At 41.6% G+C, this 26,214-nt stretch overlaps 2 protein-coding genes across 2 annotated transcripts; both read right to left on the bottom strand.

Annotated features, from left to right (window-relative positions):
• Window positions 1-1,904: 1,904 nt before the first annotated feature.
• On the bottom strand, window positions 1,905-17,274 carry LOC122667938 (probable LRR receptor-like serine/threonine-protein kinase RKF3). Its single transcript, XM_043864427.1, has 2 exons — window positions 17,212-17,274; window positions 1,905-3,986 (listed from the first exon to the last, which is right to left on the bottom strand). The coding sequence occupies exon 2, from the start codon at window positions 3,923-3,925 to the stop codon at window positions 2,045-2,047; it is 1,881 nt and encodes a 626-aa protein (XP_043720362.1). The 5' UTR covers window positions 3,926-3,986; window positions 17,212-17,274; the 3' UTR covers window positions 1,905-2,044.
• LOC122667937 (probable LRR receptor-like serine/threonine-protein kinase RKF3) lies at window positions 1,905-17,282 on the bottom strand. The gene is made up of 2 exons (XM_043864426.1): window positions 15,207-17,282; window positions 1,905-1,939 (listed from the first exon to the last, which is right to left on the bottom strand). Exon 1 carries the CDS (start codon window positions 17,160-17,162, stop codon window positions 15,213-15,215), a length of 1,950 nt encoding a protein of 649 aa, XP_043720361.1. The 5' UTR covers window positions 17,163-17,282; the 3' UTR covers window positions 1,905-1,939; window positions 15,207-15,212.
• Between the last annotated feature and the right edge of the window lie 8,932 nt (window positions 17,283-26,214).

Genomic DNA, 26,214 nt, shown 5'->3' with positions numbered 1-26,214 from the left:
AACCTCAAAATTTCAAATATTTGTCCATGATACGTCAATACCTCCATCTGTCAGAGCTGCATACAATGAAATATCCATGCAAAACACAGAAAGTTTATGACCAGCTAGTGAAAGAAAATTCGAGAGAATCCAGAAGGAAGACCTTGGCCCATGCAAAGCACAGAAAGCTTGTGACCAAGCAGTGAAAGAGAAAATTCGAGTGAATCCAGAAGAAAGACCTTGGCTGTGATGAATTAAGCATCAGGACCAACAGCAATTACTACTCAAACTAAAGCCACTTGCAGGGAGACAGGGACTGACACAGTAGCAGAATTGACTTAAAAATTGCCAATATGTCATTGACCATATGATTCCAATCTGAGGGATTCATGCAGGAAACAAGTTCAAATTTATTCATAGTATTATAATTCATTTAAACAGAAAAATACAAATATATGCTAGCAATTTGAGTTTGCCTTCAGGGCATCTACCACAGATCACAATATGGCAGAACTTACCATGAGCAAGGAAAGGAAAGAGATTTCACCACATCAATATTATGTAGGAAGTTTTAGGAGAAAGAAAGACCACAAATCCAAGCATATCCAACCCACACAAAATAGATGAAAGGAAATGTCATTAGAGAAGTAACCATGGGCTCAGCCGCTCAGGTGCCAAAAAACCACAAATCAAGAGCATCCAGGAACGACAACTAAGGCGCTATGGTACTTGGTAGAACAACAAAGTTTTCCACATAGCAAAGTGCACAGTTAGCAACCCTGTAGATGAAATCAGACCTCTTCTCATAGCTAAACATGAGGACCTCAGCACACTATCTAGATCAGCTCTAGAGATACACACCCCAAGGCCATTAGGATTGGAATGAAAAGCAAGTCCCATTTCTTAATTTCAAGTTAAAACAAATAACAAATTTATTTACCTTTTTTCTTTGCGGGGGGTTGGAGGGAGGAAGTGTTGAGCCTCTAACTTCACATATTTGAGAATACATGGACAAAAAACAATCCCAACTCAAATTGCCAGAAATAATCACATAAAAACATTGTGGTTATAAACACCTTTTAATCTTAAAACCCTTAATCTGAGTTGAAATCAGACCTCTTCTCATAGTTAAACATGAGGATCTCAGCACACTATCTAGATCAGCTCTAGAGATACACACCCAAAGGCCATTAGGAATTGAGCACTATACTGTAATTGTGGAATATGTCCCATTTCTTAATTTCAAGTTAAAACAAATAAAATGCACTACCCGGTGCTCATATTCCACAATTACTAGAACCTACTGGCAGAAAATTAAATGATAAATCATACCGGGTAGTGCATTTTTATAGCTGTTATTGTTGTGAAAGAAATATGAAAAAATTGATGAGTCATCTGTTTGCATCATTCAACCAGGGAAAACCTACAACCCAGAGCATCTAATTAAACCTTCATGTGCCATCATTAGTTCATAACCAGAAGATCTGGACAGCTCTATAATGAATTGTCATACTTCAATAGAGCATTGCAGGACCAAGATTGTTGCACCTGTTAGTCCTCAAGATTCCAAGTTTAGAATATAGATTGAATCGTTGTACGATTCAAGTAATAGTAACAGTAACACTAACAGTAAGAGTCATAGTCACAGTCACAGTCATAGTAATAGTAATAGTAATAGTAATAATACTAGTAAAGTAATAGTACTCATAGCAACTTGGACTATGAAAATATCTACAATAGTAATAGTACTCATAGCAACTTGGACTATGAAAATATCTACAATTTAAGCACTATTTCTCTTAACATTCATTAAAAGAATTATCTTTCTTGTATTGTGTTTTTACAGCAGAAAGTCATAATTCCCTCTTTATGAACAAAACAATCTACAAACCAACAAATAAAGCAGGGCAAGCATACCAGGGATGGAAGCAAGCAATTATTGGAGAGTTGGTGATGATCACTTCAGGTCAAATCATCTTACTCCGATGTTTGGTTCTCCAGTACTGAGGTTTCCTCTTCTCGAAACTAGGATTGTTGCCCTCAAAGACACTGTTAGCCAGCAGAACTAGACAACTTTTTTTAGGGGTAGAGCAGAACTAGACAACTGACCTGAGCCATTACCATTCACTGATCTCTCAATACCACCAATCTCTGCTACAAGAGGAATAGGACGTTCTGGTATTGAGGGAACGGGCAGGTCAGTCTCCAATATCTTCACAACCTGATCCATAGTTGGCCTAGCATATAAATGCGGATGAGAAGAAAGAACAGCAACCAGAACGTACTTCTCCATGACTTCTTCAGCACCCAACTCAGGCATGCCGTCTTTGATGACATCTAAAGCTCTCCCTTCTCTCACCAGGGACCAAGCCCAATCCGCCACAAGGGAGGTACCGCCATCATTATCACTAACAATTGCCTTCTTCCCACTCAGAAGTTCAAGAAGCACAATCCCATAGCTGTAAACATCACTTCTCTCGGTTAAATGCCTATACAGGGCATACTCAGGGGCAACATAACCCAGTGTCCCGGCCACCCTGGTGCTCAGATGGGTCATCCCCTCCGGTGTCAACTTGGCGAAGCCAAAGTCAGCCAATTTGGGTTCAAACATGTCGTCCAATAGGATATTACTAGTCTTAATATCCCTGTGGATGATGGCTGGTTGTGCCCCGTAATGCAGGTAAGCCAAGCCCCTCGCCATCCCAAGTGCAATTTTCTGTCGGATTGGCCAGCTAAGCTTCTCGTCTGTTGATCCAAACAGATGGTCATGAAGGCTTCCGTTGCGCATCAAATCGAATACGATGATCCGCTGGGGACCCTCGAGAGGAGTAGTGTCAGTACAGTATCCTCTGGGAGCAATAAGGTTTACATGCCTAACACAGGCAATAACCTCAACTTCATGGATGAAGCTGGCATCTCCGGCAGCAGAGCAGTTCTTAAACCTCTTCAATGCAACCTCAGATCCATCCTGTAAAATTCCCTTATAAACATTACCGTAGCCTCCCTTGCCAATTATGTTATCCCTTGAAAAATTCCTCGTAGCCTGTTTGATTTCATCGAAAGTGAACCTAATAAGAGTCGTACTCGCACTTATCAATTCCAACCCCGAAAATGAACTCGCCCGAGAAATTTTAACAAACATCTTCCTCTTCTTCCTCCATTTCTTATATCTTCTCCTCATAAACCGAAAGCCCACAACTACACCCAGCAAGCCAACACTACCGCCTATCACAACCCCAATAATCAGGGTATTGCGATTGTTGTTGCTCGAAGTAGAGGAAGATAAATATAGAGAGAACAAACACATGGCAGTCCCTTTGTCAGTCGGCCCAAATCGATTAACGTTACCGGCAGCATAGATTGACGGGTATCCAGTACAGGCCGAGACGTTCCCAACTTGAGGGCCGCGCAAGTAAGCTGCTTGGAGGCTGGACAGAATTGTAGTGCACGAAGCGCAGGGAGAGCCATTCTCAAGGGCCTGGTTGCAGTAATGCTCGACGTCCAGCAAAGCGGACTCGGGAATTATTGATTCAAACTGCGTACGAGACCTAATATTCATACAACCCTCAGAAATCCAGCTGGTCTGGAAGCCGCAAGAAATGAGAATGTCGAAGTCGGGGATGATTTCATTGATTAAGGACTGGTATGAATCCCAACAAGACTCAGAGGCATTTAACGGAGGGAGGAAGAACCCACTGGTTTGAAGATACAAGGATTCAACCAGACGGAGACCTTGAAGAACGAATTGGCACTTGGTGGAGACATCGGGAAGGTCGAGCCCGTTCGAACTGTGAACAAGGTCACGTAAAACATTGAAATTCAAAGGACAGGGAGCTTCTGCGAGCCTCCTATGTGAGAATTCGACCGCAATTACGAGACCAGAGTTGAAACCAAGAAACCCCAACCCCAACGCGATGAGCAAAATCAATAAATGAAGGACAGACATGAGAGAGAGCTCCAAGGTCTAACCAAGTTTCTGCAAGTTTGCATTTTATCTTTTTCTTCTTCTTTCCACCATTCTCTGGGAATTGTGATATACCTTGACCGGATTTCATTTCTGTTTTTTATTTCTCTACGTCAACAGCATTGAAGGTCCACAGAAGTTTCATCAAAAAATAAATAAATAAACATAAAAATAAAGAATCCAAAGAAGCCTTGTGGGTTCTTTCCTCCCCGTTGAAGGACGGACAGTGACAGAAACCAGACACCAGCCTGGAAAATTTCTGAGATATTTTGACTGTGAATGAAAGAGGAGAAAAATAGGTTTTGGTTAACCAAGTGATCCACCTAATCTTTAATTTAATCAAATTATCCAAAATAAGTACGAGTACCCCTCCCTCACTACCTATAAACAGTATTTCACTGTTGTAGATGGAAAAACCTTCTCTGTTGACCTTATTTCTAAAGGCCCAGTTCGTTTCAAGTTATTCCCAACCCTCACTCTCAGCTATACAGTTCTAGGTTCTTCTCTCCCCGATCGTGATGCTCTTATTGGATTCGACCTTTTTAGTCGACTTCCTCATCTCCGATGGAACGTCCATGGTCTTAGTTACAAGCAGCAGTTCCTTCCCTGGACAAATGTTTCCACTCTTTTACTAACAACTCCCCTTGCAGATATCAAGCAACAGTTGATCACTCAATGCAATGCAAGCTCCCACACAGAGTTCTTGACAAAAGGTGATCACCCTTTGTGGAAAAATCCTCAATTCTTCATCCGTCTTCCTTTCAAGAAAAATGAAGATGCCAATCCCACCAGAACCAGTCATTCAGGAATGAAGCCTGATCATCTTACACTGGCTCGCCAAGAAGTTGCCTTCCTCCAGGCACAGAATCTTCTTGAGCATACATCTTCCCCTTGGGCATGTGAAGTTTTTTATGTGAACAAACGTACTGAACAGACTCATGGAAAACTCAGACTTGTTATCAATTATCAACCTCTCAATGCTTTCTTAGCAGATGATAAATTTCCATTACCCACTCGTCCGGCGCTCCTGCTTCAACTCTCTAAAGCGACTATTTTCAGCAAGTTCGATCTCAAGGTAGGATTTTGGCAGCTTGACATACATCCAGATGACCGTCCTAAAACAGGATTTTGTATCCTAGGATACCACTTTCAATGGACAGTCATGCCTTTTGGCCTCAAAGTAGCACCATCCCTTTTTCAGAAGGCCATGCTACGGATCTATGAGCCCATACAATCTCAGGCACTTATTTACATTGATGATATCCTCCTGTTCTCTGAGACAGAAGCAGCACACTACCAGCTCCTTCAGCAGTTCCTCAAAATAACTCTTTGATATGGCATCATGCTATCTCCCAGTAAAATAGAAGTTGCAGTCTCCAAAGTTCATTTCTTGGGTGTCATCATTGACAAAGGGAAATTTGATCTCCAGCTTCACATTGGTCAATCTCTCCTTAAGTTTCCCAATGGACCACTCACAAAGCAGCAGTTGCAGCAGTTCCTTGGTATTGTTAATTACATGACTGAGTTCCTCCCAAAGCAAATTCAATTCACCAGCTCTCTTCATAGTCTTCTCAAGAAAGATCCCCCACAGTGGTTTCCAGTTCATACTAAAGCTATTCAGTCTCTCAAAACCATGGCACAGTCTCTCCCATCTTTGCAGATTCCATCCACTGGTCTTCGCATTCTCCAAACTGATGCAAGCGACACTCAGTGGGCAGCAGTCCTCCTTGAAGAAGCCCCAGACAAATCCAGGAAAGTTTGTGGATATCGCAGTGGCCAATTCAAAGTCTCTGAACAGCACTATCATTCTACTTTCAAAGAAATTCTGGCAGTTCGACGCGGCATTGAGAAATCCCAGTTCTTCCTCATTGGCCATACTTTCCAGGTCGAAATGGACATGACTTCTTTTCAACGGATGCTCCAATTCAAGCAAAAGATCCTTCCCGAGCCCCAGCTTCTCCGATGGGCACGATGGTTCTCCCAGTGGTCTTTCAAAGTCAAACACATCAAAAGCAAAGATAACGTTCTGGCTGACTTCCTGTCAAGATCCAAACCTCTTACTCCCTCATCTATCCCGGTTCTATGTATGCCTCTTTACGGTGAACCTTCTTCTTCCTCAGGACCACCTATAGACCCTTTAACTTCCTTACTCCCAACCCTTCCTCCACCACTTTATTGTGATATTTCTCTCTGTACTTTGAAGAGTAACAACATTCAGACTTACTAGTCCACCCTTGCAGCCATAATTCACAAAAATGGCCTCAAATTTGACTGGGTTGTTTGTCATCTAGATTACCCGTTTCTTACCCCTTTTACTATCCGTGTCCCAACCATGTTTGATCAGGACTGTGTTGTCTTCTTCTGGCATCTCCTAGCAATCCACAAGATTGCTATCACTTTTAGCAAACCTAGCCTCCTACACTATCTCTGCGCTGCTTCGTCTGTCTTTGCTAACCCTACTGGCACCTACTTCTTCCGTCTCCAACTTCCCCAGCATTTGGCCCGTTTCCTACAACTTTTTTCCCCCATTCCACAATGGATCTCTCTACTCCAAAACCTTCCTGGTGATGATTTCTTTGTCACATACATCTTCCATCGTCCTCCAAACTTCATCCACCACGACCTTGTCACCCCTCCTATTCTGGACCATCACCTAGTGGCTTATGATCCCTCCTACATCATACATGGCACCAACCAGAATGACATATTTACCCATCGCGATGATGATGACATTTCTAAAGCAGTTTGGTTGGACTTCATGCGCACCATGTGCACTCATAATGATGTGGACCCATCCACCCTACCAGCCTCCATTATTAATTCTACTAATACAGCCTGGCAAGTCAATAATCAGCTCCAGTATCCCGTCATTCACCATCTCATGCGCCACCATGTGGAATTTGAAATTGATCACGTTTTGGACTATGTGCCTTATTCTAGCGACAGTGCACCAGACACAGATTAATTTAGAAATATTGATTTGTAAAAGTAACTATGGTCTGTGAAAGTAACTATGGTTTGAGTAACTATAGTTTGTAAAAGTAACTATGGTTTGTAAAAATAACTATGGTTTGTAAAAGTAACTAGGGTTTGTTGTTTTGTTTGGCTATAAATATGGCCTCTCCTTCTACAAAGAGGGTAGAACGGTTTCATTGTTTCATTCCACTACTATAATTGGTATCAGAACATCTTTTCCTAATGATACCAATTAACTATGGTTTGAGTAACTATGGTTTGTAAAAGTAACTAGGGTTTGTAAAAGTAACTATGGTTTGAGTAACTATGGTTTGTAAAAGTAACTATGATTTGTAAAAGTAACTAGAGTTTGTTGTTTTGTTTGGCTATAAATATAGCCTCTCCTTGTACAAAGAGGGCAGAACGGTTTCATTGTTTCATTCCACTACTATAATTTTAATTGCTTCTAAGTCTAACACATAGAATGCTGATTTCTTCCAATCAACACTTGCACTAGGAAACAGCAAAAATTGTGTGCCTGAAGCAGAGGAAGAGAAAATGGAGGGCAGCCATTCTATGTGTTAGACTTAGAAAATTAACCAACAAAAAACTTAGAAAGCTAGCCTCTTTTTGCGACTTTGGGACTAACCGCTCACCTAAGATGAAGAAAAAAGTTGCATCTTCACTGCAATCAATTGATTTTAACACAGCGATGAGCACTTGATCCAAAAGACTAACAATTGATATCAAAGTCAAGGTCGCAATTTTGAGTCACTCATCCTTGCACCAAAGAGGCTCAGCTCAAGGACTACGTACCATTTTATTGTATAGTGGAGTTGTAACTATTAGGTTGAGGCAAAAGTGAAAGATGGGTACTTTACAGTTTGCACAGCTTCAGTTGAAGTAACTGGTTCCAAGGGATAAACTCTCTTGTAAATACCCTGGCCCAGAAGGCCTTGTCTATCATGTATTCATGTATAAGATAGATTGGCCGTTTACCATTCCGTGGCTTCATGATCTTTGTATAAATGAAGCCATTGATTGTACACATGTTTATCAATGTTGGGCTCCTCTGTAGCACGACATGGTGTGCTGTGCACATCCAACGGCCCACAGTGTTTGGGCATGCAACCCAATGTCCTGCCTATGTGTTGGGCTACGTGCCCAAGCACTGTAGGCCATTGGATGGTACGCTACACACCATGTTGCGCTACAGGGGACCCAAATCCTGCTTATCATCAGTAAATTCATTCTTTACCAACAGAAAAAAAAAAAAAAAAAAAAGGTTGAAGTAACTGGTGAGTGGTGATGGAGAAGGAGAGGGCAAAAATGTTAAAAAAAAAAAAAGGGTAAATTATAGATCACCCCCTAGTTTTTTAAAAAACTCAAATCACCCCTTGGTTTAGACCCCAAAATGCCAAATTAGTCCCTGACGTTAGTTTTATGTTGTTAAGCGATGATGTCACCCAGTTAAATAAATTTAAATCCCTAAACTACCCTTGACCAGTGTTGATTTGCGTTTTTATCCTTATAACTAAAAACCCCAAATTCTATTTTCTTCCTCACACCACTTTATTCCTCACCTGCAACTTAATCTCAAGCTGAACTTCACCGGAGAGAAGAAAGAAAGTAATGAGAAGAATTTTTTTTTTTTTTTTGAAAGACAAAACAACACTAGAAAAATAAATTGAGTCTGAACAACTGAAGTGGGCGGAAGAGGAAGAAGAAGAGGAGTAGAACCGTTCTTCTACCAACTCCAACCAGAGAAAACCAAGAAAAGCCAAAGCCTTGCAAAAACTCCCATTTCTTCTTTCTTCTCCCTGATTGCACAAACCAAATTTTAGAAGCCCTTAAAATGATGAAGACAATCATATGAGAAATCAGAAAACCCATAACCCTTTCCAAAACCAACAGAACAAACTCCCAACCCAAGAATTGCATAAATCGAAACCGGCAGAACCAAAACCCTAGAACCTTCTCATTTTGGGTTTTCCATTTTAAATATCAAGAATTAAATTTTGTGAATTTTTCTTTAAGTTCCCATCTCTCATGGTAGTGCCTTCTTTTGATTTTCTTCAGTAAATCAAATCTTAGTTTTAATAACCACAGAGCCCTCTGTTATTAACTTTTTCAGCATAAAGTTCCACACTGTTCTCCGAGAACTTAAATCGTTTTTGAACAACTGAAGCGAGTTCCCTGGTTCTTCTGCTCTTCTCACCTAGAACGTTCTCTGTGCGCATAGGCGTAACTCTAACATCAACACCAGAGTAGCCATCCTCGGCAAGCTCTCTGGTGAGAACCTCGTTGAGCTCCGCAAAGAAAACTCCATCGGCAACCAACGTACGCTTTTTGCTCATCTGAGTCGCCATTCTCTAAGGAATCGTGCGATTTTCGTTCCCAAATGAAGCAACAAAAGGGCGCAGGATTTCTTTTCAGCTTCTCTTCGTGGGGTTATTGAAACCCTAAGTAAAGAGAAGCAAAGGCGGCGGTGGCAGTGCTGCTAGTGGAGTTGCAGGGAAGGGATGGGGTATTTTAGGTTGAAGATGGAAGGAAGGGTAGTATTGTAAATTTAATTCTAATGTTTTAGTACAAGGGTAAAATAGTCATTTCACACCAATAAATAACAGTACACTAACACCATTACTGCAGAGGGGTTGATTTGAGTTTTTTCAAAAACCAGGGGGTGATCTAAGTTTCGATTGAAAACCAGGGGGTGATCTATAATTTACCCCAAAAAAAATTGTAGAGGGTGAGGGAAGGGGGTACTGTTTTGGGTAGTTGTGTAATATCCGTACTTATTTTGGGTAATTTGGTTAAACCTCATACTTTTTTGCGTGTGGGGGATTAAACAAAAGATTAGGTGAGATTGTTTGATAAATCAAAATCCATTTTTGAGTAAAACAAAAATATTTTTTTTGGAAAAGTTTAAGTAAAACAAAATAGAGGAGAGACGAAGATGAGGGTTTATTTTAATAAATGCCACTTGGAATTGATAATGCAGATCTTTAGGAATCACTATCAAACTTCGTTCTAGGGAGAATGTTCTCTGTGGGCAGCCTGTGCAGGGGGCAGGGTGGTCATTGCACCCACCCCCATGTGCCTGGGCGCAAGCTGCGCTGCGGCATAAAGAACAATGCCCCTTATTTAATTTGTATAGATTTTCTTTCACAAGTGGAAACCTCCACGCTGGACTTTTGTGTTCTTATTAACGTCTACGGGTAATGTGACTTTGTCACTGAAACCCCCACAGTTGATCTTACTAAAAGTTACATCTTGAGTGGAGAATCAGTTTCAGTTTGGGAATGAGTAAAACCAAAACCATACCATTAAGGAACTTCAGTTTTTGGTGAGTTTCAGTTTATTTCAGTCTTTTAGTATCAAGTTAATATCCATTTAGATCGATTTGTTTTCAGAGTTAAACCATAATGAAATAACTTATAGTAAGAATCTGATTTGGAAACACTTTAAATCATTTTCCCAAGTCAAACAAGTTCACAAACAAGAATAGAGAAATTGATTTGATATGTTTATGTTTTAATCGGAACAAGAGGCATGAATTGTAAAGAAAAAGATAATTAATATTGAAATCAATGGATAAATAGAGTTTATAGTGAAATCATTGTTACAAATCCTTTTTTTTTTTTTGTAATAATCATTGTTACAAATCAAATCATCGTTTATCATTATAAGGGGAAAATAACTAATATTGAAATCACAAAATGAACCCTACTATCAAAGCATTCAATTAAATATCCAACTGATTTTGTATAAAGAACAAGGAGATCAATGAAAGCATTATTGCATATCAATTTTTCTATTCATAACCTCATTCTCAATGATTTTTTTATCAGTTTTTTTCGATTCGGTTTCTGATTTAGATATTGGTTGGTTCAGTGCAATGATCCGACTTTCAGCCTGTCCCGTCATACCCCAATTCAAAACCATTCTGATAAAGATCGATTTGGTTCGGTCTACGTTTTTTTGGTCGATTTACCGGTTCGGGGTAGGTTTTGACACCCCCTACCCTGCAAGGGCTCTCATTTGCCCCCAAGCTGATGCAGAGACTACACGACCAGACAACAATCTCTTACCCAAATCTCTATCTGATTCCTTTAACCCTTTCTTGAATCGCCCTATTAGTCATATTTTATTTTTTGGTGAAAAGAAGATGAATTAAAATTTGCAGAGATTACCAAAGTCTGAGATCAAACCATTTACCATATTTACATATTTAGAAGTTAGAACTGCGAACCCCTATTAGCTAAGATATGGGTTGGTTGAATAACATTCCTATGAACTTTCTGTATAATAATAGTATCAAAACAAAAAACAAAAAAAAAGAAGTGACTATGTCATGTAACAGGTGAAATAGTTTCCAAGGCCGACAATGGAAATGCTCTTTGTGTAACCAAAATACCAAGTTCTCCGAATCGGTCTAAATAGCCAAGTGCTTGATGCCTTTGTCTTTTGTTGATCGTATGCCCTATTCGATTGCCTTCCCTTCTGCTTCATCAACAGTATCTACAATGCCAAAATCAAATGAAAAACAAAATATATCTAAATTGAGATAGAGTATGGAGGCCCATCCACTTTCCTTAGTGTCTTGATTGAAACCAAACCAAACAATACGTGAAAAGGAACATTCAAAAAACAAGTGCCCTATCATTCATATTTGATCATCATTTTTGGCCATTGTTTCCTTCTTTTAGTCAGTGAAATAACCAGGTATCAATTGAGACTTAAATTTTGTAGCAAGATCCTCAAGTTTAGTGGATCAAGAACTTCAAAAAAATTACAAATTTTTGGGAAATCTTTGCTTCTTCTTCCCAATTCCAATTTCTAGAGTTCCAACCGTTCCCCATCCGGTTAGAGATCCATCCCATGTTGTATACTTGAACCTTAATCCAAACTCAATTAATCAGAATTAGTTACCTGATAAAACTGGAGCTTCAGTCCAGCCACTAACTACTATTGCTTGCTTCAAACTATAAGACCTATTAATGATGGGATAGACAGGAAAGGATTACTTCATTAACAGCGAGCTCCCAACAATCATGGTTAAAGATCTCACCTTCTTTTAGGATACGCAGGTTTTACCATCCAACCAATAATCTCTGATCAGAATTGGAAGGTGCAGGATTCCATGATTACACTGGTGATCTTGCCTTACTTTTCAACACTAGAATATGGAATTACTTACATGTAATTCAAGAATGAGCTGTTTATCTTGCCTCTGTTTTTCACACACTGACAAAATACTTGATGTGCTGCAGCTTCCTTGCTCACATCATGCCCCAGCTGATGCCCTTGCTGATGCCCTTGAGCAAAACTTATTTGTTAATTAACAGCAAGCTGCCTTGAGAATGGTCAAGGCAGGAATGAATCAGCAGCAGGCATTAAGTGATTATGATGCATCCACAAGAACACCACAGCAATATCACAGTAACCCAAAAAACAAGTTCAAGTGCATTAGGAATAGAAGCATAATTGTTCAAGAGCAAGCTTAGATTCAATGCATCAGAGAATGGTAAAGACAGCAATATCTGCTCCAAATGATCGGTGTCAACATTTGAAAGAGCAGTAATAACAAAAATCAGATGAGGAAAGCCCAAGCATAGGAACATTTTGTTGGAAATTTGGTCTTCCAATTAAATTCTCCTCCAAATGCTGAGCAACCTGCTTCAATAGATTGATTCTGCCTCTACCTACTTGAATGCATCAACATTTAAATCAGTTGCAGAATGGTTTCTTGAGTTTTCTTCCCTGTCAACTGTGAAGTACCCCTCTCCTGGAAGTTCTTCCTTCAGATCAAATCCACTTTCAAATGAATTATCTGGGTAAGACAAAAACATTTGTTCCAATATTTCGCTCTTCTTTGATAAAGAAGGGTTCTTCAGAACATAGCAACAATGTATAGATCTGTTATAAAAACCTGTCATGAAACATCACACTTCAGCAAAACTTATCAGCATACCACAACCTTACGAGGAATGTTCTCCACACTATTCACAGAACCCACACCTCCCCAATTTCAAATATTAGTCCACAATACCTCCATCCATCAGAGCTGCATACAATGAAATATCCATGCACAGTAAGCTTGTGAACTAGCAGTGAAAGAGAGAAATTCAGTGAATCCAGAAGGATGACCTTGGCTGTGATGAATATAGCATCAGGAACAACAGAAATTGCTATTTATACTGACGCCACCTGCAGGGAGACAGGGATTGACACAGAGTAGCATAACTGACTTGGAATTGCCAACATACCACTGACCCTATGATTTCAAACATATTCATAAGCTTGCCATTTGCTTTCCTGTAATTCGTTTAAACAGATAAAACAAATATATGCTAGCGGTTAGAGTTTGCCTTCAGGGCATCTACCACAGATCACAGTATGGTAAAACTCACCACGAGCCAGGAGAGAGAGAGAGAGAATTCACCATATCAATCTCCTGCAGGAATTTTTAGGAGAGAAAGGAACCTGTAGATTATGTCTTTTCTCACAGATAAAATTGAGGATCTCAGCACACAATCTCTGGATCAGCTCTAGAGATCCTCCCACACCCAAAGGTCATTAGGATTGGAATGAAAAAGAAGCCACATTTCTTCACTTCAAATTAAAACAAACAACGAATTGATATAATTTCGAGGGAGGAAGCATTAAGCCTCAAACTTCAAATATTTGAGAATAAATAAACAAAAAAATTCCAACCCCAAATTGCCAGAAGTAATCAAATAAAACGTCTAGGTAACCAATGTAAACACCTTTTAATCTTCAAACCCTAACTCTCCTCGTATTTGTTGCAGTGTTTATAGTGCTCATATTCCACAATTACTAGAACCTTCTGGCAGAAAATATAAATGATAAATGTTGTATTTAAAGTGTTTTAATGTCAAGTTTCAAAATAGTTTTAAAACATTTCCCTTTATTGCTTTGGTATTGTAGTATAGAGACTTGAACAACCCATGTTGCTTCGTAAGAAAGCAAAAAAGGACAAGGAACTTGCTTAGTCCCACATCGCTCACCTACAAAGGAGAAGATGAGCTTATAAATATTCATAGGACTTATAAAGGATGTGAGTTGAAAAGGAAAGCATGTCTGGGTTGCCTTTTCACACACGTGCTTGCCCAGCCAGGTCATGGCCATGGCCATGGCCGAGGTCGGGGTGTGGGTCAAACCATATTTATCTTTTTTTTGGCTCCAAATTCAAATTTGAATTTGAACTTGAAATTTTCAAATTACAAAGTATATGTAGTAGAGGTACATACGTACAGGCACATGGAAAGACACATCCTAACGTATGTATACTTGTACAGACATATCCGTATGTGTATAGGCACATGTATACATACAGTCACATCTATATACAGAATGTTAGAGGACTGAAATTTGTTGTTGAAAAGATTCTGTATTGAGAATTGTTTGTGTCTCAATTACAATATTGAGAGTATTCCTGTGTATTCGTAACGTATTCTGCCATTGAGTATACACTCTGTTTTTGTGTTTATCTTCACTGTTTCTTCTCCACCGTATTCTGTCAGTGAGTTAGAGAGCTCGAAAGCTATAATCACATTTAGGGGGTGCACCTTATGTGATTTGAGAGTTGTTTATCTTGGAGGAATAAACACACGGTCAACCCGGTTGCACAATTTGGGGTGTTTAAAACCTTGAGGACAGTATCTCTGATACGACTCAACTCTACTGTCTACACCCTGTTACGAACCAGAAGGACTTGCTTGGACGTATACTGGTGCTGCAAGAGGATGTATATTGGTGCTGTGATTCTTTCTACATCAGTTTATACAAGGATATTTCGGTGATACACAAATTGGCTTTACTAAACAGATAACTCTTATACTATTGCCCATTGCATTATATATACCAACAATAAATCATACTGGGTTGTGCATTTTTATCACTATTATTGTTGTAAAAGTAATATGAAAGGATTGATAAGTATTGCAAGACCAAGAGCAACTAATTAAAACTTCATGTGCAACCATAGTCCATAACCTGGAGATCTGATCAGCTCTATCATGAATTGTCATACTTCAATAGTATTGCAAGACCAAGATTGTTACAACTGTAAGTCCTCAAGATTCCAAGTTTAGAATATAGATTGAATCATGGAAAAAATAAATAAATAAATAACAATAATAATAATTACAATGAACAACATAGGAAGTTGGACTATGAAAATATCTACAATTTATGCTCAAAATTCCCTGTTTATGAACAAAACAATCTACAAACCAACAAATAAAGCAGGGGAAGCAAATATTGGAGAGTTGGTGATAATCACTTCATGTCAGATCATCTTACTCCGTTCTTTGGTTCTCCAGTACTGAGTTTTCCTCTTCTCAGAATTTGGATTGTTGTCCTCAAAGATGAAGGACTGGTAGCCAGCAGAACTAGACAACTGACGTGAGCTGCTACCATTCACTGATCTCTCAATAGCACTAATCTCCGCTACAATAGGAATAGGGCGTTCTGGTATTGAGGGAACTGGCAGATCAGTCTCCAATATCTTCACAATCTGATCCATAGTTGGCCTAACATATAAATGCGGATGGGAAGAAAGAACAGCAACCAGAACGTACTTCTCCATGACTTCTTTAGAACTCAACTCAGGCATACCGTCTTCGATGACATCTAAAGCTCTCCCTTCTCTCACCAGGGACCAAGCCCAATCCGCCAAAAGGGAGGTACGGCCACCATTAGCACTAATAATGGCCTTCTTCCCACTCAAAAGCTCAAGAAGCACAACCCCATAGCTGTAAACATCACTTCTCTCGGTTAATTGCCCATACAGAGCATACTCAGGGGCGACATAACCCAGTGTCCCAGCCACCCTGGTGCTCAGATGGGTCATCCCCTCTGGTGTAAACTTTGCGAAGCCAAAATCTGCCAATTTGGGCTCAAACATCTCGTCCAATAGGATATTACTAGCCTTAATATCCCTGTGGATGATGGCTGGTTGTGCCCCGTAATGCAAGTAAGCCAACCCCCTCGCCGTCCCAAGTGCAATTTTCTGGCGGATTGGCCAACTAAGCTTCATCTCTGTTGATCCAAACAAATGGTCATCGAGGCTTCCGTTGCGCATCAAATCGCATACGATGATCCTCTGGTGGCCCTCAAAAGGAGTAGTGGCAGTGCAGTATCCTATGAGAGCAATAAGGTTTACATGCCGAACACTGGCAATAACCTCAACTTCATGGGTGAAGCTGGCATCCCCTGAAGCAGAGCAGTTCTTAAACCTCTTAAATGCAACCTCAGACCCATCCTGTAGAGTTCCCTTATAAACATTACCATAACCTCCCTTACCAATTATGTTATCCCTTGAAAAATTCCTCGTAGCCTGTTTGATTTCATCGAACGTGAACTTAATAAGACTCGTACTCCCACTAATCAATTCCAACTCCGAAAATGAACTTGTCCGAGTAATTTTGACAAACATCTTCCTCTTCCTCCGTTTCGTATACCTTCTCCTTAGAAACCAAAAGCCCAGTAATACACCCAGCAAGCCAACACTACCGCCTATCACAACCCCAATAATCAGGGTCTTGCGACTGTTGTTGCTCGAAGTAGAGGAAGAGAAATAGAGAGAGAACAAACACATGGCAGTCCCTTTGTCAGTCGGCCCAAATCGATTAACGTTACCGGCAGCATAGATTGACGGGTATCCAGTACAGGCCGAGACGTTCCCAACTTGAGGGCCGCGCAAGTAAGCTGCTTGGAGGCTGGACAGAATTGTAGTGCACGAAGCGCAGGGAGAGCCATTCTCAAGGGCCTGGTTGCAGTAATGCTCGACTTCCAGCAAAGAGGACTGGGGAACTATTGATTCAAACTGCGAACGAGACGTAATATCCATACAACCCTCGGAAATCCAGCTGGTCTGGAAACCGCAAGAGAAGAGAATGTCGAAGTCGGGGATGATTTCATCGATTAAGGATTGGTATGAATCCCAACATGCCTCGGAGGCATTTAACGGAGGAAGGAAGAACCCACTGGTTTGAAGATACAGAGACTCAACCAGACGGAGACCTTGAAGAACGTATTGACACTTGGCGGATACATCTGGAAAGTCGAGTCGATTCGAACCGTGAACGAGTTCGCGTAAAGCATCGAAATTCAAAGGACACGGAGCGTCTGCGAGCTTTCTATGTGGGAATTGGAGCGCCATTACGAGACGAGAATCCAAACCAGGAAACCCCAACCCCAACGCGATAAGCAAAATCAAGAAATGAAGGACGGACATGAGATAGAGCTCCAGGGGCTTACTAAGTTCTGCAAATCTGCATTTTTCCCTTCTTCTTCTTCTTCTGTCCACCCTTCTCTGTCAATTGTGAAGCCTTGTTCGGATTTCATTTTCGCTTTTTTTTTCTTTTTTAATTTCTAATAAGTCAACAGCATTGAAAGTCCAATAAAGACTTGTTGGTTCTTCTTTTCTCTTCGTGGAAAGACGAATAACGATAAACCACCAGCTTTGGAAATTTTCGGACTTTTTTTTTTTTTTTGTTCGGGTAGAAAGAAACTCTTATACTTACGGCTGCAACAAGGCTCAGCCCCGCCTAAAAACCTCAACCCAGACCCAACTCTATCGGGCTCAGCCGCAGCCCACCCTAATTGGCCTTGATTCACCTTGGATTTTGCTATCATCGGACAGTCTAATATTTTTTAGGGAAAGACTTTTCTGTTTGGGAGCGTAGCCCAAATCTTTTTTCTGTCATGTTTGTTCCTTGTTCGATACAGTGGTTCAGTTCCTCGCATAGGGTGACAAAAATGACGTTTTAACTTCGCTCGGACAGGGGATTAGATCATCATTTTTGTCTCTATGAGAGGAATTGGACCACTGTATCAGGCAGGGAACAAGAGACGATAATGATCCAACGTAACCATGCACCAACACAAGGGCCAATGAAAACGCACATTGGAGCATCAACAAGAACGAGATTTTTGCCTTTCATAAAGGCTGGGACGGTCATTTGTTCCCATCATGAATCTAGACACAGGAATCATACTCTCGGGCAGAATTCTTTTTCCCTATTTTTTGTGATCACCTCCTCTTACCTTGAGTCAACAGCTTATTGGAAACTTCAATTTTTCAAATTAGACAACAATAGAATCTCAGAGTTGTCAATCCAATGTGAATTCCTCTCCCACCAGTCAACACATATAAAGGATCGCGGAACTGTCTCAAAAAATTCTTCCTGGCCTGTACATATGACTATTCCGTCTCTAACCTAATCAAATTATCCACCTTCTTGGAGGTGTCAAAAGGCAATATTATTTGGTCAATTGGAATTTTTAAAGCTTCTAAAATGTAATCTAGACCTAAAACATTGAATTAAAAAAATTTTAATAAGTTCTTTCTATATACACAGACATCTGACCACATCAAACTATTAAATTGTCTATATATCCACCTCCGTGGAGGTGTCAAAGGGCAATAGTATTAGGTCAATTGTTGGATTTTTTTAAACCTCAGGTTGAAAAATTCAGCTCAGGGCATATTGGGATCAGGGTGAGCCAAGACGGGTTTGGGTTTGGGCTCACACGGCCAAACTTGTAGCCCTAGTTGTACTTAAATAACATTTATTGTTTTACCTGGAAACAGTCTCTTTACGAAAGCAAGGGTAAGGCTGCGTACATTATGATCCTTCCCCAGACTTTGTAGTGGCAGAAGCCTTGTGCACTAGCTAGGTAGGTCCTTTTTGTTTTACAGGGTGGTCAATTCATAGTAGCCCAAGTTATGTAGGGCAGATAGGGTTTAGTTTCTATTGCTCAAATCTTGAGTTTCAAAACTCAAAGAATTGTTTACGTGATTGAACAGAGCATAGTCAATCTATGTTGAGCAATTGGAATGGTTGAAAAGTAATGAAATAGTTGGGTCAATAATTAAATTTAGGTATAAAATTTTGGATCGTGTTTTCCTTAAGCTTCGGTGATCCATTCACCACAGGGCTTCAAATGTGCATGAGAGAGTATCGGGAGGGTGTTTTGGGGAGTATACTAAATCTTTAGGGGTTTATGAACCCTAGGGTAGTGTGGTAAACTTTCACCGTGCGGTGAAGTAAAACTTTCTCCTGTAATTTAAGGAAGGAAATGCTGATAGGTTGTGTGGCACTATCACCAAGACATAGCAAGGGCGTAATGACTATCCTACCCCGAGAAATGAAAAATCCCACACCTATGGAATGCCTCTATTCTAACACATATCAAATAGCTAAAGTAAACATATCACCTTTCCACATGACACAATTAAATAGATCTTTCTCTTTTTGAGATGCGGAGCCCACTCGCACTATCTCCTTCATCCTGGCCGGAAGTGCCAGTCAAATAAACCCACCAACTGTTCGACACATTGCCGCTGTAATAAACCCAAACCCTAGTTTTTTACTCCTCCCTATACCCTTTTCAAACCCTAGTTTTTTTAATCCTCTCAACTACCCACTTCGGCCTTTACTCTTCAACTTTACCTTGTGAGTGGGAGTATGACGTCAAATGATGTTATGGAAGAGGACCTTCTAGGAGCCTTCGACGATGTAAATAATGATGAACCTGTTGCTATCGATGAGGATGAAATGGATTCGCTTAAAGAGGAGTGGAAATATACTCTGGTTGCAATGGTGATTGCGGATAAGCAGCCCCACCTGGAAGCAGTAAGAGGATCTCTAATGAAAGCATGGAGCCCAGTAGGAGGAATGAAGGTGGAACCACAGGGGAGAGATCTATTTATGATTAAACTCTTCCACAGCTTTGATGTCCGGAGAGCAGTTAACAATGGTCCGTGGATCGTGCTTGGACATTGGGTTTCTATTAAAATGTGGTCACCAAATATTGATTGTCGTCTCGACATTTTTTCTCTTTTGAAGACATGGGTCCAGATCCATGGGTTACCACCGGCATATAGAACTTTCTCCATTGCGGCAAAGCTGGCTGCTAAGGCAGGGAAGCCTATTGAGGGCCATGTGTGCTCTGGACCAAATCCATCTCAAAACTTTGTTAGAATACTCCTGAGGATAGATGTGAGGAAACCCCTATGCAAAGGAGCAAAGCTACAAAGAACCAGAGACATTATTTCGGAGGTGGATTTCAAGTATGAAAGGTTAGAGACCTTCTGCTACTTTTGTGGAAGATTGGGCCATGTGGACTCCCACTGCCTGGAGTGCTTTCAATGGGTAGAAAATCATAACCAGCAGCATGGTTGCGAGGGTAAATATTTATGCAATGCGAGAGACCTCCGACCCTTCTAACCTAGAATCAGAGCAACAAAATCTGGAGTCAGGGACCGAAAAAAAGAGAGGGACATCGGGATACAGCAGTCGGAGAACCCCCATCTGCTGAGAAACGAGTCCTTGCACTCAGAATTTTGGACGAATGTAGAGGGAGAAGCTGTGCCGCCCCTTGATCAGATTGCGTTGAGCACCATGCCGGTGAACCTCGCGACGGCACCGCCACCTTTGCGTTTAGCGCTGCTTGGCACCCAAAAATGCAATGAAGAGTCTAATATGGTGGGGCCCTCTGGGGCTGACGTGGCTCAAGGAAACTCATTGAGTGCTTCTCCACTATCGGCCCAGGTACTGTCTAACCTGTTTACCTCCCTTGCGGGCTCCATAAGTGGGCCTTCCACCTCTCAGGCCCCAAATTTTCATTCGGACTTCATTGAGGCTTTGGGCCGTTTAAGGGTAAGTATTACCATCCAACCTCCCCCCTCTCCTTTCAACCAATCTGGTGACTCTCCCATCAAGCATACGGACCACCAAAATAGTAGCCTACACCTAACCCAATTCCTCGAGGAAATACCTGAATCGAAGGAGGCTCCCAAATCCAGCATTAAAATCAATCCAATACCCCTGCTGCCAAACCAAAAGCCTACACCTAACCTAAGTGCTATTTCCATAACTCCCTCCCATTGCCATACGTTGATGTCCCTTCTAACAACACCCACTTAGCTAGAGGAGGAAGGTGGGACTGAGATGAAATTTGATGCTATAACTGATGTTATTATTGCCCCCACCTCCCTGGACCACAGGCTGAGAGAGCATAGACCCCTTTCTGGAGGCCCTATTACTAATGGAAGAGGCTGGAAGCATGCTGCCCACTTCTCACCCTACCTCCCTCCCTCCTCAAGCGCAGCAGTTACTGATTCTGCGGGGTCCCGAAGTGATCGAGCCCGCGAGGGATTATGATGATTCTAACTTGGAACTGCCAGGGGTTGGGGCGACCCTTGACAGTTTAGGTCTTGAAGACTATGAAGTCTAAGTTTCGCCCAGACGTGGCTTTTTTTATGGAAACAAAATCTGACTCTGATAAAATGAAGATGTTATGTGATTCTCTTTTATTTTCCAATTTTGTTACTGTTGACCCCACTAGCCTCAGTGGGGGGTTATGTGTTACGTGGAACGACAATGTTGACTTGCAGATTATATTGTGTTCACCTAGAATCGTTGACTGTGATGTTTGTATGGTTGGATCTAGTGATTTGTGGAAGCTCTCCTTCATTTATGGACCCCCTAAAACTTCTGAAAGACAGGATTTTTAGAGGCAGCTCCTGGATTTGGGCTCAAATGTTTTTTTTCTGTGGGTGTTATGCGGTGATTTCAATGAAGTTTTGGCTGCAGCAGAGAAGCAAGGTGGGAGGTTAAAGTCCTCTAAGCAGATTTTGAACTTCCAATCTTTTGTTGATACTACTGGCTTGATGGACATGTGCTCAAGTGGACCATTCTTTACTTGGTCAAACAGGCGTAGGGGGAATGACCTTATCTAAGAGAAGTTAGATCGTGCCTTGTGTTCTCTTTCATGGAGAATTAAATTCCTGATGCAAGACTTTTAGTGGAGCCGACTTGTGGATCTGATCATTGCCCTCTTGTGTTGGAAGTCTTTCCTCCCCCCTGCAGGGTAGAGGCTTTTCAGATTTGAGGATAGGTGGAGAGCCCTTCCTGGATGTGAGAAGGAAGTGATTAGTGGTTGGAGTGAGGAGACGCAAGGGTCTTCGATGTTCAAAGTGTTGAAGAAGATCAAGAAAGTCCGCTCCCGGGTGGCTGAATGGAAAAAGCTCTATGTTAGAGATGCAGATCTTGAGGTGACTAAACAGCTGGAGGTCATCAAGAATATCCAGGCCATGTTATGGCACCCCTACTTGGTGGAGTGGGAATTGGAAGCGTAGCAGGAACTATAGTTCCTCCTTGACCAGCAAGAGTCTATCTGGAGGAAGAAAGCTCGTACTCTTTGGTTGAAGGAGGGGGATAGAAACACCAAGTTCTTCCACTCAACTACTCTTCAAAGAAGAAGCAGGAATAAGATTAATAGGCTAATGAATAGGCAGGGGGAGTGGTTAAAAAAAGAAGCTGACATTGATGTAGAGATATTTTCCTTCTTTGATAATCTCTTTGCCTCAGAAGGAGCCCACAACTTGGAAAGAGCTTTTCAATATATCCCTTCTAGTTTTACTGACGACATGAATAGTACTCTCTGCCTTTCGATCTCTGATGAGGAGGTCAAATCTACTGGCTTTAGTATGAAGCCGCTCAAGGCTCCTGGGCCTGATGGGCTTCCCCCAGTGTTTTTTCAGTCGTATTGGGCAACAGTTGGTCTTGCACTGTGTAAGGTGATGGGATCTTTTTTTGAGTCGGGCTTCCTCCTCAAAGAGCTCAATAAGACTCACATTCTCCTTATTCCAAAAGTCAAGGAGGCGGAAAGAGTTGATCAGTTCAGGCCGATAAGTCTGTGCAATGTGGTGTACCGGATTTTTGCGAAAGTGCTTGCTAGAAGGCTTAAGAAATTCTTAGATCAGATTGTGGCCCCGGAGCAAACGGCCTTTGTGGAAGGGAGAAGCATCTCTGAAAATGTTCTAATTGCACATGAGGCCTTTCATCATATCAGGTACACAAAGAGAGGGAGAAATTATTTGGCAGCAGTTAAGCTCGATATGCGGAAGGCCTATGACAGAATTGAATGGGAATTCCTCTCTAAAATTCTGCAGAAGATGGGTTTATGTGGAAAGTGGGTTCAGCTTATCAGCCAATGTGTGAGCACAATGTCTTACTCTTTTCTTCTCAATGGAGTCCAAAAGGGGTCTATCCAACCTTCCCGGGGGATTAGGCAAAGCGACCCGCTCTCTCCTAGCTTGTTTGTTTTGTGCACGGAATGCCTCACCTCCTTGATTTCTAGGGCAGTTGCAGATGGGAGCCTGAGTGGTTTGAGAATTAAGAACTCTAGCCCTACTATTACGCACTCCTTCTTTGCAGATGACTGCCTCATCTTCTTCTAAGCCAATCATGGCTCTTTCAGGAGCCTGAGGGATGCTCTTCTTCTCTTTTGTGAGGCTTCAGGGCAGACGATTAACGGGCAGAAGTCCTCAGCTTCTTTCAGCCCGAATACTCCCCAAAGACTGAGACACATCCTTGCCAGAATCATTAGAGTTGATGGGTTGACTAATCCGGGGACCTACCTTGGTCTCCCCTCAGAGATTGGAAAGAACAAGAAGGCGGCCTTTCAAAATGTTAAGGATAGAACCATTGCCAAGATTGCTGGTTGGAAGGAAAAACTGTTGTCTCAAGCTGGGAAAGAAGTCCTCATCAAGGCTGTAGTAACGGCCTCTCCATCTTACAATATGTCTCACTTTAGACTACCTCATGGGCTCCTAGATGATATTAGCAAGGCGAGCTGTAGCTTCTGCTGGGGTCAGAAACGGGAGGAGAGGAAAATCCATTAGGTGGCAAAGGAGTGCCTAAATCTCCCAAAATTAGATGGAGGACTGGGAATCAAGGACCTAAATATCCAAAGGCAAGCTTTGCTGGGTAAGCTTGGATGGCAGCTGATTACGAAGGAGGATTCTCTTTGGGCAAGGCTATTGAAGAGTATTTATTTCCCGACCTCTTCCTTCTTGTCAGCTCAGGTTGGTGGGAGACCCTCCTGGGCCTGGAGAAGCATCTTACATGGAAGGCAGCTTTTGAGCAAGGGCCTCTTGTGGACAGTCGAAAATGGCTTAGCCATTAACATTAGGGATGACCTGTGGATTCCTGCGTTGGAGGGTTTTCGGCTACATCTCCCCCGCCCCCCGGATTGCCCCTTTATCTGGGTGTCTGACATCATTGACTTACATGCTAAGTGGGATGTGGTAAAGCTTCGTGCATTCTTCTTACCCTTCGAGATTGAGTGCATTTTACAGATTCCCATTAGCTCTGAGGGATGCGATGATCACCTGTTCTGGGGCCCCGCTCCGAATGGTATCTTGTCGGTCAAGTCTGAGTATAGGGTGGGTGCACAATTGACCCAGTGCTCCTCAGTCTCGGCTAAGAAGGCTGTTTCGACTCCAAAGGAGGTTTGGAGGTGTATTTGGAACTCAATTGCTCCCCCTAAAGTGAAAGCTTTCTTGTGGAAAGCTTGCTTAGGAGCCATTGGAGTATTGACTAATCTGAAGAAGCGTAGAATCGTGGATTCAGATATTTGTGGTGGATGTGGGACTGATGCGGAGTATACCGAGCATGCTCTCTTGTATTGTCCGCTTGCCATGCAAGCCTGGTTTGCTTCTTCTGTGTCCTTGAAGGTGGATGCTTTTCCTGGTCTCTCCCTATCATAATGGATTTTAAAATGAAATTACTTACCTGGGGCATCTAAGAAGGAGCACAGGATTTTCTTCTCTTCACATGCGGTTGCTGCTTGGGAAATCTGGAAGCTTAGGAATGCTAGATGCTTCAAGGCTTTGGTTCCCCCGTTTCGGTCCTGGATTGCTTCGGTGAACTAGAAAATTGATGCGGTTATCTCCCTCCCCCCGAGCACCATCTCTTTGGCTGCGGGGGTTTCTACTGCTGTGGTTCCCTCTTCCCCCCCCCCTCGGGAACCTTCTCCCTTTTTGTTGATGCGGCTACTGGATTGAGCCCCAAGGCCCTTGGTGTGGGGTGTGTTGTCTTTGATCCAGGGAACGACATCTGTTTGATCGCTTCCGATCATTTTGCTTTGGCTCCGGCGGTGATTGGTGAGGCATTGGCAATCCGGCTGGCTCTCTCAGCTGCTTGTAAGTTGGGGATCCGATCTCTTGTGGTTTCGTCGGATTGTCTCTCCCTCATTGAATGCTTGACCCCCTCTCCCCCCCTATTCTCCACTGCATTTCTTGTATTGTCAAGGATATCGGCATCCTGAAAGCCTCCTTCTCTTTTTGTGATTTTGTCTTTATCAGCAGATATGGGAACAGATTGGCACACAACTTGGCTAAGTGAGCACTCTCCTGTCCTGTCAGCTGTTTTAGGGTGCCCCCCTTTCCTAGGGATCTCCTAAGCATTGTAACTCATTTTATCAATCAAAGTGAGTAGATCATTGCACCAAAAAAATAAAATAAATTAAATAGATCATTATAAATAATTAATTTAGAAATTTATTTACTTTTTCGATGCAATATGTATTTTGACCTTGAATTTATGTATTGATATTGTATCAACCATAAGAATCAGCCGAAGCAATCAGTATCAATATTTATTTTCAATAACTATTAATATCGACATTGGCAGAAACCGATATCAGCACCATTATTGTAAACTAAAATAAAACCTTGATTTTGACAAAACTTAATCACATCAGAGCTTGGCATAAACAACAAATACCGGAAGTTTAAAGGGAAAAAGAACTCTGTCTAGGAGTGAGGCCTATGCCAGCACTCCCATGAGTCTATGTCTCTCCTCTCTAACACCTCTGCCCCTTATTCAAATAAGAGGAAAAAGAACCATGGGAGAAGAGAGAGATAGACTCATGGGAGTGCTGGCACAGGCCACACTCCGGACAGAAAACTGCTTCCCAAGTTTTAAATATCAACTACCAATGTGGAATTCTAGACACAAACCCATATATAAATATGGGAAAAGAAACGCTAACCGGTGTTGTGTGTGGGCGTGTATCTACGCCCAGATACAACCCGACATGAATAGACCACCACACCCCTAAACCTTTCCATCTTTCCAGGGGGTGTGGTAGTCTTTCTCACTCCGGGATGTGTCCGGATGCAAGTACGTGCAAGTACAAGCCCACACACAACACCGGTTAGCTTTCTTTCTCCCTAGGCTCCGTTTGGTTGCAACTTGCAAGGGGAATTGAAGGGAAGGGAAGTGAAATTTTCATACTTGAAAAATAAATTTTTGTAATCATTACCCCATGTGATAATATCACTAACTTCAAATCATTTCATATTTGGTTATTAAATTCCATTTTACTTTGCATCCATTTACCTTTGGTTTAAAATGTAAAATAAATATTACATGTAAAATGTATCATTACTAAATATGGTAAGAACTATAAGTAATTTATGCAATCACATG

The sequence above is a fragment of the Telopea speciosissima genome, chromosome 7 (genome assembly GCF_018873765.1).
Source record: "Telopea speciosissima isolate NSW1024214 ecotype Mountain lineage chromosome 7, Tspe_v1, whole genome shotgun sequence".
NCBI lineage: Eukaryota > Viridiplantae > Streptophyta > Magnoliopsida > Proteales > Proteaceae > Telopea > Telopea speciosissima.
Note: the sequence above shows the minus strand (reverse complement) of the source record. Positions and strands in the feature narration are given on the sequence as shown.

Bases quoted from the DNA above. Each gene is read 5' to 3' on its own strand.
- LOC122667938 (XM_043864427.1), bottom strand. From the start codon at position 3,925: ATGTCTGTCCTTCATTTATTGATTTTGCTCATCGCGTTGGGGTTGGGG.
- LOC122667937 (XM_043864426.1), bottom strand. From the start codon at position 17,162: ATGTCCGTCCTTCATTTCTTGATTTTGCTTATCGCGTTGGGGTTGGGG.